Raw genomic sequence first — 21,122 nt, 5'->3', positions numbered from 1 at the left:
TGAACCGTTCATTAAAAGAATATCTCAGATGTATCATCAATGGAAATGATACGAGATATACCGAATGGTCAGCAGATGTAAAACTATTTCCCTTAGCATATAATTCACAAATCACGACAACTTTAGGAATGTCACCATATGAAATGGTTTTTAACCAAAAGCCACGCAAACCAATAATGTTTACAGCAAACTCTCATAAAAACGCACAAGGTAATTGTCAACCAAATAAAGACTCAATTTGTTATAACCTACCATTACATACACACGATGAAGATCATTTTCATCACCCACAAATTCTTAAATTAGCCTCCGGTACACACACCGAATGGATTTTAAACAGAGATAAAAAACACAATGAAATTTACCAAAAGGTAACAAAAAAGTTGTTACAAAGAGGAAATATTAATGAACAAATAAATTCACGCTTTACACCAGCCTCCGATTTAAAAATTGGAACATTTGTTTTAATACCCAATTTTAATACTCAAAAAGGAATTTCAAAAAAGTTACAACCCCTTCGTAAAGGACCATACCAAATAATTGCAAAACCCACTGATGTCACATATAAAATCACCGACTCAGATAAAAAAGAAATCGTTCAACACCGAAATAACCTATTACCTTATTATCCAAAAGAATACGCACTCCGCGAACTAACTCAATTATATTCTTTTACAGGTTTAAAAGTTATTCAAAATAACCCACATACGGACACCATAACAAAGGAACAAAATGATATTCACCTCGGAAATCAAAATACAAAATCAAACACCACAAAAAAACAATACAAAAAATCTCGATCAAAATACATCTCAAAAAGAAAGAAAAAATAGAAAAATGACAGAACAAATAATACCCCAAAAACAAATCGACAAATCAGAACATAGAGAGTCTTCACGACTTAGAAATCAACCACGTAAAAATTATAAAGTATTCATCCCACAATCTAAAATATTAAAGAAAGTTGAATTTCAAAAACAACCTTAAATTCTACATTTAAAAATCTTTGCACCTCTGAAACATTTCACACTTTCATTTTTCAAGATAACATGCTGATAAACACGCAGCGATTCTAGTTCAAAATTAGCCAATAGGATTCATCCAATCCGTCACCTTCTATAACTTTAACACAAACCAACTAGACGAAAAATATTAAACTCCAGGCATATCTATAACTATAACTCTACGACCTCCAGGTCAAAAATAAGCAAACCACTCCAACTTGACAACTAAAAAAAAAATCACCATAATATTATAACCCTCCCTTATCTAATAAACCAAAGATCAACAATATTTCCCCAACTCAGCCCTCAAATACCCCCCAAACAAATATGTTAAATTAGCCTAAAGTAAAAGAACGACCATTTTATTTAGCCTAAAGTATAAAAATCTCAAAAATACCCCAGATCATTTGACAAATGAAAATAAAGACAAAGAAGACCTCCCGATCACCATAAAAATTGCCCCCAACAATTTTTTACGAAACTCAACCCACTTGTCAAAAAACTAATAAATAATCCGACCACACTTGAAAATTGCCCCAAACAACAAAAAATACTCGATCACGAAGCCATTTCTTAAATGCTCTTCTATCAAACAGTCACTAAAATTATCACAAACCTCAAACAATTTTTTACGATACTTGAAACTTTCATAATATTTCTTTTTGATATCCTTGAATCTTTTCTAATACTCTTAATCATTTTTTGTAATATTTTTTTAATTTTCTACACTATATTCGAACTATTTCTCCAACTTTCAAAAACCCTTGATTATATACACAGGTACGATTTATAAAATTGTCTAAATGATACGAACTATTTTCAGTAGAACTGATATTTTTCTACTATTTGTAATTTTCATAACATTTCTATCATCCCTCATTTTGACTATATGCAAATGTATAAAGAAAGCAATCATCACATTCGCTCTAGCAACAATCCTCCTAATTCTTTTCTTAGAAGAATACTTTAATAAACATTAATTTTTCACTAAAAGAATAGACCAAAAAGCTATCAAAAATTGCTACCCAAAAGTCACCAAGTCAGTCTTCACCGACATCATCCCAAGATAACCCAACAACACCTTCAACTACCAATAATCCTCATACATCTACACGAATTTCCTTTCAAGATAACCCATACACTTTTGAAGAACGACACGCTCGTTTATCAGAACCACTAGAACCAGCTCAACGACAAGCACCTCTAAGCGAACCAACATATAACTTATACCCAACACTACCACAAGAATTAAGTAGAATAAGAAATCCTAGTCAAAACCAAAATACAGTCGAAATAAATAGACAAATTATACATCCTCGACGGAACAAGAATTTTCTAACTCCCCGAGTTCATTTTGATATACCTCAATCCCCATCACAAAACACTCCAGAAAACCCCATTGGTATATTACCAGAAACCCCTACGCTTCTTTCACAACGTAGCACCTCAAGCCTACCATCAGATTACTTAGGTTCAACACCAACATCTGAACAAATACGTGAAAATCCCTTTAACCCCCCAAACCAGGCATCACGACTACCATATTGGACAACACATTCATTTACACAAGGTGAATTAAATTTAGTCAATGATCCAATAGATATTTCTACGGATACAACAACATCCTCATCACTACCAGAAACATTATCACTACCATCAACACCATCAATAAGCCAGATTTCACCACCACCTTTTAACTTAAATTTTCCAAATAATCTCGACGCCAGATATCGAGAACAATCATCAACAAATATTCCTTTAAGACTAGATTGGAATACATTTACAGCCCCTCCACCATTATTTGGACAACATCTAGAAAGTAACCGCCTCCACAACTGGGCACTTAATAGATTACAATACCGACAAGACATTCACGACGATATCCGTGATCACAATATCCAAATACTCCAACAAAACAGTTTACAATTAAAATTTGAAATTACAGTTAAATTAAACAACATTACTCAACATCCCTACCCATTAAACCCACCAAACATAACAGCTCAATCACTACCACCACCATTTATAACCACTGAAGTAATATATAAATACGGCAGATATACCAAAAACACAATTGGTTACATCACATTTTATAACCCATACTCAGGATTATCATACACATGTATATTCTAAAAATATTAATTTTTCTCCAACTCCTTTTTCTAGTAATCTCAAATCAAAACATAAACCCTTCCCCCCGCACAGGACCCCAAGATTTATTAGTAACACATTACGATTGTGAAGAAAACGAACAAAAAACACTACACAAGTATGCAATAAATCAAGTATCACAGTGCGAAACAGAACCCCAAGCCATAGAAACTACAAATGTCATAGCAACACTTTATTCAAAAGCCCGAGCAACTACAATTATAGGATATAAATTCACAGCAACATTTTCTGAAAAGAAAGTACATTGTTCACAAGTCTCAAACGGAAATAAAAACCGACTTGACCATGAATCATTCTACCAGAGTAATATAGAACGACTTTTACATCTCAATCCCGAAGATTGTAAAAACGAGTTACTCCGACTAAACATCACAAAAAATAAAAACACAGATAGAAGTTTAGTATATTTCCAAGTTTTTTCAGATTCTGTACATCAAGCAGAACTTGAAAGATATCAAGGACATATAAAATTAGATGAAAAATACCCATACAACGGCGCACACGGACGATTAACCTATGACATACACGATAAACACTGGATACCACACATTGGTATAAACGACCCATCAAACTGCAAAGCAGACACAAAAAATAAAGGATACCAAGAAATAATGTTTTTCGATTGGAAAATACAACTCGAAAAAATACAACTCACACGAGATTTATCAGACAACATAATGATTTACCAAGGAATTAGATTACCTTGTAAAAACGACCAAGGTTATTGCGACCCTACAACCAGAACACAAGCAACAATTGTTTGGTTCCCCGAAGACACATGTACAACATTTCAAGTAGCAAAAATACACGCTCGTATGATAAAATTTCACGAAAAATATTTTATACAATCAATACCATATGAACATGTAAATCCATTACGCAAAATAAGTTCAAATTTTCGAAACATTCATAATATAGAAAATAAATTAACACGTTTTCAAATATATCAAGAAACAGAACTTGCATGCAAATACAGAAACCCACTTCACAAAACACAATACTCTGAAATATTAGTTGAATACGAAAATGGATTCGACATGACCACTGGAAAAATAAAAGTCGACCCATACGCCACAAGTCATCCCCTAAACGAAGGAACATCATATATACCAGTTAATTTTCAAAAGAATACAGGTCAACCTGGTGGACATTTAAAACCCCAAAACGATCAAAGCACACGTTTACAAGAACTATCACTAATGAATAATACATATTTTGGTAATATCCACTATGATATTCACTTAGATATGAAACTAGACTACACGATTAGCCGAATTTTTCAAGAAATGTCACTCTCCGAATTAGAAACATTACACCAACTATGCGAATTAGAAAGAACACAAATATTACAATCACTTGCACTAGCAGTATTAAAAATACCCTACGCAGGATATTTACTATCAGGAAATAGATCAAATTTTTTAGACTATGAAGGAAACATCTTATGGTTTTATACTTGTACTAAAAAAGTATCACCACTATACGTTTTTGAAGATAAACGATGTTATAAAAGAATCCCTATCTTTTATAAGAATAAAGTACATTTCGTTGACACACTTTCACGAAGAATCTATTTCTGGGATACCGCAGTTCCATGTGGATCAGAAAATAGCCACAACGTAGTACAACTAAACCCTGATGAAGATAAATATTACCTTCTCACCCCATATGCCACATTAATGCAATCACTCAAAAAATTTTCACCAGAAAGCATTCGCGCTATCGCTCGAAACCCAAATATAGACTTACAATCAATAGGAATATACTCAAAATCAGATATTCAACATCACATTAGAACACAACAATTCCAGGAATTATTAACACAAATGGACACAATACAAAGACAATCAATTGACCAAAACTTACGCAAACTTGCCGAAACCGCAGGATTTGCAGACATCTATACGCAAGACTATAGCGGATATTTTAAAGACATTAAAGATTATATATATCTAAACGGTGAAAAATACCGTCCCCAAGATATATCACCTATCAATATTTTTAGCTTTGTTACACTCAAGAATGAAATTCTTGATTTTCTAGGATGGCCCTACTACATCTTAGAAAAACTAACTATTTTATACGCAATGTTTAACTTTATTGGATTTCTTTTTTTCACTCTTAAAAGGAATCTATAACACATGTGCTATACACACACAAGTCAATCGACAAGCAAGTGTAGCACGCATACTATTTGCAGGATTTTTTGGAATATTTTCTACATCTATAAACAAAATTCTTTTAGATGCACAAATAAAAGAATATAACACAAAAATAGCAACAAGACAAAACACATACGACGAAGAACATAACAATGCAGACACAACACCAACAGCACCACAGTTACCACCCCTACCACATAACCATCCATTATCCCTAGTCCCACGTAATTTTCGAAATTTAGCCATAACACATAATAATTTTAGACCAACCATATCACAAAGTCCCATCCAACATATAATACCACACCACTCACAAGATGAAAATACTTATGAACAAATTATAGAACAACCCCATACCACCGCTTTTCAGTCTCAAAATAATAATTTTTTTAGCCCACGATGAGCCGACAACTTGGATCCCTACACCGATCAAATTCCCACCCAACCAACCTCACCACTCCAATCCCAATAATACCACTTTTTGCTTTTCCGCCACCCGATTTCCCATCCAGTAATGTAACATCCGGCATGAATTCCGATACTAATTCACACATCTCAGTTTTATACTCCATCTCACAACTCAATAACCCGAATATTGAAACCCCCGATGAATTTGCCGACTCCGAACCATCTCCATCAAATAATTTTCACACCAATCCCTTAAATTTTTCCCAACCCCCTTTTCAACCCATACTACCAAATAACCCTGACCCAACCAACTCTACACCCTCTTATGCTTCCCAAGTCACTCCAACCTACTCCTCACTTCACTCAAACCAATCATCTCATTCTTCAGACACCCCCCGAATCTCCCCAGAACTAGATAATTTCATTACCTTACAACAACAATCCTATCACCTTGACACCCCAACCATAAACCAAATCTCATCCACAATAGATTCATCCAACCCTCCTACCCCTACACCCTCTTCAATTTATACTGATTCATTAGCACCATCATCCACAACTACTGTATCTTCACTCAGCACTAATAGAGCTTACCGCACTTTTAAAAGGAAGTTCCCCAACCATCCTTTCCCAGCGAAACCAGGAACAGCCCGTGAATACATCAACCATCCACAACACACTAACACAAAAGAATTTTTAGCTATCACCTTACCCTCATTTCCACAATACACCTTAAACACACCTCATGACACTAACGAGACACGTAACTTTGTAGACGAATACGTTTTAATGCCTACCCTTCCTTGGACCTCATCTTATCATTTTACAAATCCCCTTTGCTTACCTTTATCTAACACTCATATCGATATAGAACGAAATATGGACATGCTATATCGACTCACTACACCACTAACACCTAGACAATTTACTTACATTGGATACAAAAAATCACTAAAAACATACACTGCACCCCGAGCTAATGAATATACACTAGAATATTACGACCATAACATCATCAGAACTAACCAAGATCAATTCTTAGACGACGATCGCTTCGCTAACCCACAAATCACCGAGAAATTTTTCATTAAAACACCATATGTATTTACACTAAATATCTTCGATCGCAAGTTTGACCACATTATCTCAGAAGCACTAACAGACACGCAAGCCTACGAAAGTTTTAAAGAACGCTTCCAAATATTTTCACTAACCTTTCATTTCCTTGCACCACATGAAAGAGATTTGCACTGCTCACACGATATTATGTTGCGCACTAAACAAACACACACATATACTTATTATCGTTTCATCCAAAATCACTTTGACCTACACACTCCCTCCAGACAACCACACCATCGTTTTCAATTCATCAATTCCAAATACACCTCACCATTTTTTTTTTAACTTCACATATTGCATTAAAGATACTAACCTTCATGGTATTCTTCGAAATTATGATCCCATAACCCAAATGTATATCTTTTGTCCCATCACCAGGACCTTCAACGCAGAAGAATCCCGACCCTTCCTCATCCCACACGAGTTTGTACAACCTATAGAAATCCCCATTTTAGAATTCATCCATAACACTAAATTCAACCACAAATTATATAATCTAATCCAAAACACACCTTATGAATTTGCAGTTGGCACTGAAGAACTAACCACAATTAAGGCACTTCAATTGCTTTGGCCACTGCTTCAAACTAAAAATATCATCCGCATATTAGCCAAACTACTAACAACTTCAGATCTCATTCACGACATTTTCCCCCACGGTTTCTTCCCCGACGACTAACAGGTAAGTATGAATTATACATATTACTAATTAATTCAAACATTAGAAACTCACCATTCTTTATCCATGTTTTCTTTAGAATTTTAGCCTTCATCCAACGATCATCTGAAAAATTCACAAAAGAAAAATAAAAAATAGCAAACTTCTTCAAAACTGTTTAAAACCCTATTAACTTTTTGCACCAACAATTAAATAAATATAATACCAATGCAGTAAATTAATTTATAAATTTTTCCCCCACCAGCAGTAAATCTAATAATGATGAAAATTTGTAACTTAATTTCCCCCAACAACTAGCAGTAAAATTAAAATTCTATGTAGTAAATTCATAAGAAGCAAAAGCAGTACTAACCTTTTGATATTTTCATTCACTCGCATAAGAATTCTATCCACACTCGCACAGCTCGCCCACGAAGAATTGTTTAAAATAATGAATTTCAGTTTCAAGCTTTCACACTCGATAACTCTAACACAAGATAACACGTTTCAAACTTTCCTTTAACCCGGTTGGAAAGGAATTATATACTAAACAAAACTAACCAATGCAGCTTACTAAACACCACAACACATAGCATAACAGCATGACTAAGAAAAGGAAACCAACGGTACCCAAACCGGATTAACCCAGTTTAAAACTGGATAAATTATTCTTTTGAAGACTATTATAAAGTCTAAGAAAGAAATAATAAAACACAAAAAAGTCGAAAGACAAACCCATACCACAAACAATTTGATTTTTGAAAAAAGGACACAACCAACAAAACATAAGAAAAACCACAACAAACCCAACATAAAACGTTGTCACATAACAGGACCTCTCACAAAAACCGCATGCAATCATACTCCCACTCCTGGCCTAACCCACCAGGAAGGACGTCCTGAGCATGCTCTATAGCCGACCTAACCCACCGTGCTACATCCACGCTTTGTGACCACACTCCTATTTTTAATAAGAGCTAATCAAGGGTGAGTAACTCTTCAAAATAACTGAACTAAAACAAAAAGCTTTTGTGAAAACAACTAACTAAAATCATAATTAAAAAATATTAAACTAATAAAAGTTTTATAAAATGTAAATTACATTATGCAATACATAGATCAGAATACAACACCAAGGACGAACATCCAAAGACAAAACGACCCTACTACACTCGAGAAAGAATGGCCAACTACAATCAATATGCCGCCCACAATCACAACTCAAAGGATTTAGAGTACGACTTGACTTCGCAGAAAAGGACTTCATTGAACTAGACCAATGACCACCTCGATGTTCAAGTATACGTACAGATCCGAGTAACCAGGCATCCCCACCACGCACAATCTCCACGCCATTCCCAGACAAGGTCAAACACAAAGAAGTTCTCACCGATGAAACAGAAAAACCTGACATAGCCAACCATTCTGAAATCAGATTTGAGTTTGTTGCGAAAACCCAGTCGTTGTCTTGAGAAGACACAATGATTGAATCTGGGACTTCTCTAATAAGAAAACCCAGAAGAAATAAGATGTTCGCCAAATACCAACGTCCATCATCCATCTTTCGAATTGCAGAAAAACTATTCTAAAAAACTCTGTAAAACCCGGATGGGTGGAACCTGATCTAAACTACATTTTATGATTGGATAAATTAGATATTTTACCAATGTAAAGTATTTAATATTAACCAATCATGATCCATCTAACTAACAATCCACTTATTTGTAAGTGCTGAAATTACTTGTAATTTCAGCACCAGAGAGATTTGAATTTAACTTAGAAATTAGTTGAACTCTCCCGAGTACTTCAGCAGCCGCAATAAACCAGTATACCCTAGATCTATTGAGCCTAGCAGAGACTAGTTAAACAACCTGAGACTAGATAGTATAAGAGTAAGATTAGGATCGGTATTAGACTAAGAAGTTGCACGAATCTATCCGGCCGAAAATAAGATAGCGTGACGAGCAGACGGTGTACCCTATCCGAAATTACTCTATGAGTTATACACTTCGGTCCTAACTCAACAGCTTAATAATTGACTCATCACAGCTTACATAGATTCTGAGCTGTCTGGAAAAGGGAAAAAGCCAGTTTTTGAAGAAAAAAAAGTTATGAACGAGAAAAAATGCTGAATCGGAGCTATCTCTCGATTTTTGGAAATCTCTTTTAAAAATTAAGCGTTATTTTAAGTTCGCGCTCCTTCCAAAATTAGGTACATGCTGGCCCGTTAAAAATATAATGTTGGTCGAGCAAAACTGGATTAAGTATAACAGTCACTTTTGTTAGCAATGTTCTTAAATTCCGCCCCCTAAGTTCACTACACTACAACTGATGCAAGAATTGCAAGCTCATAAAAAGCAATAAATTGCATGAATTTCTAAATCGGGGATTCATCATTTGTTATAAATTATAAAAACTGGGCAGCTCTTTTGTTTGGTCTCTGTTGTTTGTGAGTTAATGGTTAGAATTTTATCTTAGTTTAATTTGTGGGTTAATTATTGTGTTATATTTCAGGGCGGAACCCCAGGATTATTCATGAAGCCGGCAAATATTTTTATGACGCGATCAACCTACGACTCTGGAGGAAAAAATCGTTGAAAATTAATCTTTGAGCAGAATGGTTGAAATTTCAAATTAAGGTGGCGAATTTTAATCTGATAACTTAAAAGAGAACGATACAGAGTTTCAAGGCTTGCTACCTAAAATAGCAGCTTTTAAAATCAAGAACTTAAAATCAGCTAACACTTAAGGCCTGAAAATAAGTGAGTATACCTAAAACTTAAAATAATCAATCGCTTCCGATTTTTTTGCCAGAAAAATCAGCTAAAAAAACGTACTGAGCCAAAAAAAAGTTTTATTCAATTAGTAAAAATTTCAACCCCCCCCCCCAAGTAATTATGCATTTTTAATGGATCATCCGATTCTTATGGAAACTTTAAAAGCTCGGGTCAACGTCGACGATAAATGCTAGACATACAATTCCATGCTATAGAAAAAACCTATTAATTGAGAATACTTAGGAAAACTCTCTCATTCAGCGTTTTCAAACACGACGCTCAAAATGGGTTCTTCAAAAAATAATATCTGTTCTTCAAATTTTTCTGATATGCTATATTTGATATTAAATTTAAAATTTTCCACGCAATTGAAAGTGAACAAAACGAACGCGAACAAAAAAATCAACGTCGTATGATAAAGAAAAGCTTTCAATCACGACCTTCTAAAAAAGGCGTTTGTGTCAAGAAAAGCTGATCAAGTCTAGACAAAGTTTTATCAGCGTAGCCAAAGTGTAGGAAGTTTTATCAGCGTAGGAATTATCAAACTTTGGTCGCATAACTAGTTGCAATAAAGCCTGAAAGTTAACCGCAATGTTTTGAAAAATTTTAATTGTGGAATTCTATAAAAATAACAAAATTTACTAACTACTCGCCAAATTCTAGATATTTACTGTGCAAACGTGTAATGAAATCAATAGTTTAGTGTCGATTAAGAATATTGAATTTAAAAAAATTTTACGCACAACCCCCAAAAATGTTTATTTTAAATGGGGAAATTGTTTCGCTGTTCTAGCCAAAATTATACTCATAGCAGCACCAGCGGATTTATGGTAGGAGGGGCGTGAGTTGGACGTTCCTTCATCGGGATTTGACCCCCTGCTGACCCAAAACTTCCCACTTTTGTACTTTTTTGAGATCTCCCATAGAAAAAATGTATAAAAATCTAACGATAATCAGTTATTCGATAAAATAGAATGGACAATTTATGGAATTGTATGGCAAACCTTTTTTCAATGTTTTTTTCATAATTCGCTTTGTACCAGTGTTGCGTCTTGAATACAAAACCGAAAGTTTTCTCAAATGAAAAAACCAACTGATTAAAGGGCATTAAATTGCCAATTAAACTTATTACTAGAAGTCAAGTCATTAAAATAGAATTTTACGCAAAAGTAAATAACAATTATTATGCAAAAACTAATACGCAAAAAAAATTCATTAGTTAAAAAACGCGTCTCTGACAACTTTGATGAACGGAAAATGTTGTGAAGCGATAATTCGTAACAGGCGAAAATTTGTAACATTAATTTAAGAGGCGAACAATAATTTTTGCGCACCAATCTTCTCATGCCGAATGCAAGTGCAGCGGATCGAAGCAAATCAAGCGTAATTTACTTGCCATTGCCCTGATACGAAGCGTCGCTTATTACGAAATGACACCTGCTACGAATTGTAACCTGTTACGAATTGTCGCCTGTTACGAATTGTCGCCTAACAGTTAATCGCATGCTATACTTTTTTCCCGAACAAAAACAAAAATTTGATGACCAATATGTTGTCATTCAACTAAAACTCGATGTACGCTCATTTAAACCTAATTAAAACCCTTTTGGAAGACTTTTCGAAAAAAAAATAAGAGGAAAAATGCTTATCATACAATTTTCATAAATGGTAATCGAATGATATGCATTTTTTCTACAGAGTTCAAGAATCGATTTGTATATGAGCATTTTTTTGTTTGAAGGTCAAATCAGATGTATTAGAATTGGAAAATTACTGCTCAAAGGTTTATCTTCATAAAGTTTTTTTTATAAATACAGCAATGTAGACTTATTCTAGAACATTCCGCATCCTGCTCCGTTTATTGACAACTTACTTACCCTTCCATTACTTGCTTTCTCATTTCAGTTATTACTCCTTGCCCAGATAATTTACACTTAGATATTACTTGGTTAGTTATTTATTACTACTTATTTTACTCAATACTTGCCTTCTGTCTTAACTCTTTGTTTGGTAAGAGCCCGACTGCCCTAAGGCCCGATTAGCATAACTTAGAAAAAATGCACTGAAGCGAATAAAGTTAATTGGTAAGAGCTAAACAGAATGTCGCCGATCGTCTAATTATATTTCTTAGAAGGGGATGTTTTGTAAACCAAACCTTAATTTGTTATCAAATATTAAATACTTTATCAAATCAAGTAATGGGTGTATTTAAATTTCACAGAACGGAGCTGAGAACCATGAAAAAATTTAAATGCATTTTTCATCGTTAATTTGAATCATAAAATGAAAAAAGAGGGTAATCGCTAATTGTGAAGGTCGATACTTTGCCTTTTCTAAAGTCTCTCCTCGTAATTTTTGCCCAAATTTGTAATTTAAAAAAAATGGAAATTTTGGATCGAAGTCGTATTATCTTTATTGGAAAAGTAATTTTATAAACTATTCAAAAAAACTCTTTGCCAATTGATTATGTAACAATCATTTGTCGGGAACTTTTTTCGCCAAAAACTTGGTTTCAAGAAAAAAAAATTGGAAAGAGCAGTCTGAAAACTAATTTTATGCTAGTCGTTCTTTATGCCAGACGATCCTTGATCTTTTTTGGCTCGCCGGGTACACATTGTCAGTTCTTTCCCTCTTCTCCCTACCTGGCTTTTATTTGATTTCTTTCCTTTTAAGCCAACATGACTGTTTTCTACTCTTTTGTTACTTAATTTTTTTGTTACTGCAACTTTTTTTCTTCCTTAAGACTCAAACACAAAAAAGAACTTTTCACATTTTGTACCAATTTTTTTCCCATTACAAAGTTCGAACCATTACATTTTTTAATCAATTACTTTTCACCTCATATTAAAAAAAATCTCATTTTTGTGATTTTTTCAAATGGCAAAAGTGCAACCCTTGCCAGGAGTTATTGCATGGGAAAAAATGTTAGCAACTAATTTCATTTATGATATTACTTTTGTTAGATAAAAAAGGCCACAGCACTGGTCTATTAACATACCCAGATAGCGAACAAAAAGTAATTTGAAATCAAGAATAAAACCAATAAATTGAAATTTGAAAGTTGCAAAATGGTAACCTTTAAAAATATTTTCGTTTATTGGTTTACTTGTTTATTGGCAACCTAGAGATATGACCCACATTTATGGAAATTGGGAGACCAAATTGAAAAATTCTACAGAAGAAATGCGTGAGATACTTGTTTCGGACAAAATCTGTTAAATATCGAATTGATTGTTTATTTTTGTGTACCTTGCCTGTTGTTTTTATTTATCCCTGATCTGGGCCATAATAATTGAGATGGCAACTGCAATCTATAACAGTGGTCTGCCCAAGCCTCCGGACGTCTTTACGATTATCAAGAACAAGGCGCTAAACAAAAAAGTGGTGAGTATTTTTTGCTGTAGTTTCTGACAACTTTTTTTTCACAAATTTTACTGGCAAACTTTTTAATTTTCTGACAAATTTTTCACAGTTTTCTGACAAAAATTCAGCTTCTGAAAACCTCTCAACGAGTATCAACGTGTATCACATTTTTTGATCAATCACTTAAACTTGTATGGCATTATAAAATCAGTTTCTACCTAAAGAATCCATTTCAAATTTTTTCATATACCTTGACATATTATATGTAAACGCATGTTTTTAAAAAACATTGTTTTATTCCTACCCGCACTGGGTTGTGATGGGTACCAATCGATTATATTGGATTTTTTTTGCATATCTTCATGAAAATGTTAAATAATTTTCATAAAGGATTAAAAATCGATTCGAACCTCTTAATCAGACTGCTCGTAGCAGGATGAAATTTTTGACCTTTCGACTGCCCTTCAACGTCTTTGAAACTGATTTTAAAAAATCAATTGAAAAACTGATAAAAATTTCAAAAAAAAAACGAAAAAAGAGCTTTTCTCACACGCTTCAAAGGTAAAAAGGGGTGTCTTAGCGTCTAATTCGTGCCTCACAAATTCGTGCCTGATGTCTGTTTCAAACTAATTTGTGCCTGATTTCTGTTCGTGCCTGATGTCAGTTTGATTTACTAGCTATTTACGCGTTCATAGCACAAAAGATCTTGTGCCTTAATTTTGCTAAATTATCCAAATTGACAAGCTTTAAACCCCAATAAATTTTCGAAAATTGATCACAGATTATAGCTCGTGACCTTTTCAGATTATATGCAAAGTTCAGATCAAAACAAGAATAGCCGCTTACTCTGGAAGTAGCACAAAATGTTCCGACCATAGTCTTAAAAAATACACAAACTTTTCTTCTTTCACTGAACAAAAAAACTACAACCTAGGCATCTTTGACAGTCCCCGTAAAACAAGCAAACAAGAAAAATGACAAAAAAATAATACAAAAATCATTAAAACAAAACAAAATTAAAATAAAATTTTTTCATTTTTTTTTGCCCATAGTCGGAACAATTATTGACAAAACTATAAAAACAAGGATAGCCGGTTGCTGTGCAAGTAGCGCAGAAGAAGCGTGGAAACAAAAGAAAAAAGTACAACACACACGACTACAAAGCTCCTTCTGATTCTTCGAATAGTCAGAACAAAAACTAGTCAAAAAATTGAAACTAGTCTTGAGAATAAAACCATCCCCAAACCAGATGGTCTATCATTTCTTCGAAAATCGGAACATTACAAAATTTAACCTTGATTACAAAACAGAATACTCAAGTTTTTTTTTTTTTTCATTTATGTTTTTCCTGTTTCCGTTTTATCGCAAGTGGCGCGAAGCTCCGCTTCACCTCAGTGTTTAAAATATGATTGAATAGTTTTTATTTAATATCTAATCTAATGTTTTAATGTTTATTGATTACATAGTGGTAAAAAAGATTGCGTGGTTTTGTATCAACATCATAAGATTAGTAGTTTAACCTATAGAATTCCTGAACGTGTAGTTCTTTTAAAGAAACAGCTGCCAAAAAGTCATTCAAAAGCAAAAATTGAATCACAACTTATCACATTATAATACTTTGAATTGACAAAAAAAACCTTGAATCAAAGTTGGGCATCATTTACTTTCAGCAAACCAGTCTTCAAAGTTTTTTGGGTGTTTTGTTTGAACAAGCTCAGAGTACCTGATACTCTAAGTTCATTTTCATGTACTCCAGCTAATCAGCAGACTGTTAACTCATATCATACGACTATACCTAGAGTCCATTAATCGATAAATTACTTACAAGACTGTTCCTTCCTATCAGGTCGAAGGGTTGTTTTGACTGCCGTTGTATGTTTATGGCCTGATTATCAATCTAAAAATTTATGAAAGTTAACTAAAAAAATTGAAATGTTTTGGAAATTTTTTCTTTTGAAAACTAATCTTTGCTCGTTGTATATGAAGTACAACTGCTCCAAGTCAGGACATAACACTGGGACTTTGGCGAACTCAGCGACTTTGGCGGACTCCGTTCAATTGGGAATGGTTTTTAAGCCGGATCATTTTGTCGCTTACGCGTTGTAGAACGATAAAAGGTGCGGGTTAAATATCCCAAACTTTCAAATACCGAGAACTTAATGAAAAATAATCACCTATGAGGAGTGTTTTTAAGCTTGTGCTCAAAGCATCATTACTTTTCAGATGGTAAAAAAATTTACCAAAGGGGCCTGTTAAAAACCAAAATTGTCTGAGGTGAGAAAAAACCAGACTGACCACATATAATCCGTCACTTTCTGTGGAAGTCGGAACAACAAATGACGATTGCTTTGAAGGACTAGTAGCGGATGTTTTGAGCTCTTTCAGCAACAGCAAATCTTTTAAATTTTTGACAGTATTTTGTTTTGTTTGCAGCTGCATTACCATGCCAAACTGTGCATTTTTTGTGAATTGTGAGTGGATTCCGCAACAAGGACGCTCCCTTCGCTCTTCTTTTGGTCTTTCATTTTCTTTGATCGTTCCGACAAAGTTTTACCATGTTTAAAGACTTGTCTCTGGAATCCAGGAACATCCAGGAACAGACCGAAATTTGTGCGCCTATCCAGTGCACATTTTGGCCTCGTATTGTGAAAGTACAACTTATGGACCAAATTTCAACTTGCGATATGTGCCATGCGCGAAGGACAGATAGCTCGAACATTTATTTTGTCAGCTAATAAGAGCTCATTGCTCACAAACTCGAGGAAAATATAGACTTAAATCATTCAGCTTAGGACATTTTGAAGCGCATTGATTTGTCGAAACTTCTCGCGCATTCGGCCTTACGCGCATTTGCACCCCCCCCCCACCCGTGTCCTGCTGTACTATCTCTTCCTACTCATTGTTCTGATCCTTAAAATTAGTTAGTTTGATGCAACTCGTGTCAAATTGGAGAAGATTAATAGTAAAGTTCAGTTAAAACCCGTTTCGAATTGCACCGCCTGTTTTTTATTTAGATGAGACCGCCATAAAATTATTTTGAATTTCCGATAAATCGAAGGATAAAATTTACCTAAGCAAAATAGCTTTTTGATATTTTTCTGCAGGATACGCATCTTGGAAATTTTTGTGATATTTTTGACTTTTTGAAACCATATTCAGCCATTTTCACCCTTCTTGACTTTGGCTATAAAAACAAAAATTAGACACTTTTTAAATTTGAAACAAAATTTCTCCAACTATATAAATCAAAATACAACAATTTATCAAAAATTTTAGCTAAAAAAAAAAAATAGTTCGGGGAAGAAACCTGTTAAATTTAAAATTCAGTATATCAAGGCTTTAGAAGAAAATTAACGTGAATTTTTCTGTTTTTCCTTAAATTACGTTGATTCTCTCAAACCTGTGTACGTAAAAGCAAAAACTTCCTCATTCGCTGCAGAAATTAAAAATGCTTTTAGTCGCAGACGAAAACTACGTTTTTACAACACTTGATTCATAAAAGTGCTTGCTCAGCCCATTTTTGCAGTTTCTATGCAAAAACAATCATTTCCGAAAAAGTCACTTTAAAATTGCATTTTCGTCCCGCTTTCTTTCTCAATTTCATCAGTTTAAGAAAATGTGAATCCTTTTTCAAAATAGAAATTTAATGGTTCTTTTTCAAAACGCAAAAACCAATTTTTCTGCTGAAGAATGAAAACAAAAAAATACCTGATCCAATCTGTAAATTACCATATAGTTGGTATTCAACAGTTTTTCTTAGAATATTTATTTAGTCTTTATTTAGACAAAATTGTTTCAAAAGCGTGCTTTGAAAATCGAAAAGCTACTTTAAACTGAAGCGGCAACAAGTTTTTGAATATTCATCAACTGATTAAGTTCTTATTTATTTGAGAGTTGAGAATCTCTTGAAATAAAAGTCCTTTTAAAAATCAACTCACTGCGATGGATTCAAAACATCGGATGCTGGTACGTTTTTCTTTGATGTTTTTTAAACTCTGATAAAAAAATTTTAGATAAAACTCAGGTTTTACTCTTTTTACAGCAAGTTTTAGAATATCAAACAAGTTGATTGAAATATCATATTTACCGGCATGAAATATGATCAGTGTGATTAGTTGATATTCGACACCGCCCCTGTTTCTACGTTTGAGCACCACTTTTTACTGAATTACGTTTTAAAATTTAGCATGACATTACCCAAATAAAAATTTATACCTCACTTCAATGAGAAAAAGACAATGGCTATTTTTGAGCATGGCATTCAAAAATTATCTCAAACAGTGATTTTTCATGTTTTTGTTCTAGGGTAGATTAGTCAGAAAAAAATCAAGAAAAAGTTATAATTTGTAACGTCCCGGGTTGACCTCCATAAACCGAAAATGCGTATCTTACATTTCCCCACGCCGAAAATGCTTATCATACAATTGCCTACATCAAATGTATGGAAAAATGATAATCATACAATTTTCATACAATTTTCAAAAAAATTTCCAAGTAAAAATGAAATTGCCCCAAAAATTTTTTCGTTTTTTTTTCAACCTCAAATCGAATTTTGTACTCAAACAAACATTTTCCAAAAAAAATTTTGCATGCAAATTTTAATTTTTTGTCTGCATAACGTAGTCCACGATGCACAAAAATTGGGGTTTTTTCCGTTTCTCTGGATAATTTATTTTTAAAATGCTAAAAACTGCTGTTTTAATTTTTATGGCATGTTTATATATATGCCTTGATCAATGTCTGATAAGTTTAAAATTCAATTTTAAAAAAATCATCTTTGAAAAATTTTGCCAAAATTTATAAGTTTGATGCTTTCAGTATTTCATTTGTGAAGTAATCACTCTTAAGCATATCGCTTTCAATGCATTGTCAATGACAGACGATCAACCTTTTGGGAACTCTAGTTTTGAGTACACCATGGGTTTAGTCACTTGTGTTCGGTCACGAACTCATCCCAAAAGTTTTGAGAAATAAAATTTAGAAAAAATCAATTTTTTGGTTTATGAGAAAATGCTTATCCTACACTTTTCATTTATGAGAAAGTCCTTGTCCGGGAGTTTTTTTTTAACAATTTTCTGAGTCTATGAAACTGTAGGAAATCGTAGGATAAGCATTTTTTCATACATGAAAATTGTAAGATAAGCATTTTTGGTCAAACCGGGGTATTAAAAAGAAACAGGGTACTATTATGATAGAGTGGTCCCTTGAAAATAACCAGGTCCCTCGAGAATTAGACACATAGAGCTCTCAATTCGTTTAATTATTATGATTTTGCCCTTCAGAAAGATGTCGAAGTATATTTTCAAACAAATTTCAGGTTTTATTACTTCTTAAAACCTCTCCCTCACCTTTTTAAGGTTGAAAATTTTAAAAAAAAAACGTCAATAGTGTGTTTTTGATGGCAAATAAGTCACCTCGATTATGGTTGTTAAACCGTGAAATAAAGTGAAACGAGCAAATTTCAAAATATTAACCATGTAGTATTTACAATTTTTAATCTGAAAAGTTACTGACTCAACATATTTCGCGAGATTTTTGAAATGAATAATTTATAAACAAATTAGTTTTCAAATTTATAACATGCGAAATGCATGCGGGACCTGTCTATCATAGTTGCTTTTTTGAGGGACCACTCTATCATAGTAGTACCAGAAACAGTTCAAGTTTTCAAAATATTTTCAACCCCGATTTGAGCACCAAAAATTTACTTTAATTCTTCAATTTTAACACGTAAGAGCTTAAGAAATTCAATGACGCTTTTTTGAAAATTAAAAAAATAGCAAAAAATTATAGAAAAACGCTATTTTTAGCGGAAAAGTATACATTTGCAAAAAAAACTGAGTATCGTGCTCCATAAAAAGAATTGTAAGTGTAAGTCCTGCATAAAGTAACAAAAAATACTTTGTCTACAGTAGAAAATTTTTTTAATCCGCACTCAAACAAAACAGAGAAAAATCAAATCTGAAAATCAATAATACAGGCACAAATTTCTTCAAAAAAATCCCTCGCCTTCTTTTTAAATGTGAGTCGTACCAAAATAAAACCGCATTCTGTGATCTATATGGCTTCTATTAAAAGCTGCAGGCTGTTATTAAAGGGCTATAAATATCAGGTGACGAGATCACTACTTTCATATGGCTATTGCCCTTGGCTTTCATTTACTCTATTTAAAAAACGCGTTCCGTTGTATAGAGATGTTGATATATGTGGATGTTGATGTTCAGCAAATAGGACGACAAATGTTGAGACGAAAACAATTTTTGATGTAATTTTAATCCTCCAATTGTATTTCTAAGAAATAATAACCACCTAAATTCGAACAGTTATATAAAAAAAATAGTTCAAAGGACATTAGTTAGTAGTCTTAATGTCATCGAGTTTTAATGTCTTGTCGTCTAATTTACCTACAACCACGCGGCTCATACTATGTATGGATGTATTACATGTAAAGAAGTAATAATTTTTTTCTTGTCTGACATTTTTGATGCTAACAGTGCTGTTTTTCTATAGAATGTCCTTTACATCAAAGGAGAATCAATTCAAGCTTCTATCTGCTCCAAGTTGGTCGGTTGACCGAAAAAAGAGTTGTAAAGTAGTGCCAAAGGAGGTACCTTTCAAGTTAAAAAGAATCGAATCCCGCCCCCCCCCCCCAAAAATGTGCCCCGGCTCCAATGAAAGATCAACAGTGAAGTTTTTTATCTAAATCATTGGCAGATCAACTTTATTTGGGCGAAAAATTAAGCTATGACGCGCTGAATCGACACATGTTGCAACTAACCGACCTAATTACACGGGTATAATTACACGCCATCTTTATTTAGATGCAACATATATAACAGACATTTTCGTTCGGGGCATTGATTCAAACGATTTAACTTTGAATAATTTCAAATTATCTTATGATGCATATAGGATTTCAAAAAATTTTAGTTTTTGTTAAGCCCCTTAGGCGGTATTTTTGTGACGTGTTTCAAAATTTTTCCAAGATTGAATCAGTTTGCGTGAAATTGAAGTTTTCCTCTGCAAACTACTCACGCAAAAAAGCTTTGAAATATAGAAAGATTTTAAATTCAAGTTTTTCAATTCAAGTTTTTCAGGCAAGCTATTCAAGCAAAATAAGTTTGAAACATTTCAAATTTTTTCATGCAGCAAATCGGCTGATAAAATTTTGAAGTTTTCTATTGAAGCCACTCGAGCAATGAAAGTTTGAAAGATTTTCCTCAAATTAAATTTTTTCGAAAATTAAGTTTTTCAACTTATGAAAAGTTTGAATTTCAAGTTGTTTCAAATACCGGTTTACCGATTTGGTTTGTGAAAATCTCTAACTTTTTAACAAAATAATGAAGCTATGAAATATAATTTTTTCTATAGAAACCGCTCGCAAAATAATCAAAATTTTCTGAAAGAAATTTTTTCTAGCAATAAAAAATTTCAAGTTATGTCTTGAAGTAAATTG

At 33.4% G+C, this 21,122-nt stretch overlaps 1 protein-coding gene across 7 annotated transcripts in view; it reads left to right on the top strand.

Annotated features, from left to right (window-relative positions):
* LOC134855630 (uncharacterized) overlaps positions 1-21,122 on the top strand; it is a 139,023-nt gene that overhangs the window by 45,900 nt on the left and 72,001 nt on the right. For 6 of the 7 annotated variants that reach the window (XM_063872186.1, XM_063872187.1, XM_063872188.1 and 3 more), the window contains exons 2-4: positions 10,041-10,119; positions 12,121-12,313; positions 12,882-13,687. In XM_063872186.1, coding sequence (XP_063728256.1) covers positions 13,601-13,687 — 87 coding nt within the window. In that variant the 5' untranslated portion in view covers positions 10,041-10,119; positions 12,121-12,313; positions 12,882-13,600. The remainder of the gene's footprint in view (positions 1-10,040; positions 10,120-12,120; positions 12,314-12,881; positions 13,688-21,122) is intronic. The other variant, XM_063872184.1, reaches the window with a different exon arrangement.

The sequence above is a fragment of the Symsagittifera roscoffensis genome, chromosome 10 (assembly GCF_963678635.1).
Source record: "Symsagittifera roscoffensis chromosome 10, txSymRosc1.1, whole genome shotgun sequence".
Classification (NCBI taxonomy): Eukaryota; Metazoa; Xenacoelomorpha; order Acoela; family Convolutidae; genus Symsagittifera; species Symsagittifera roscoffensis.
This window is presented reverse-complemented; position numbering and strand designations above follow the sequence as displayed.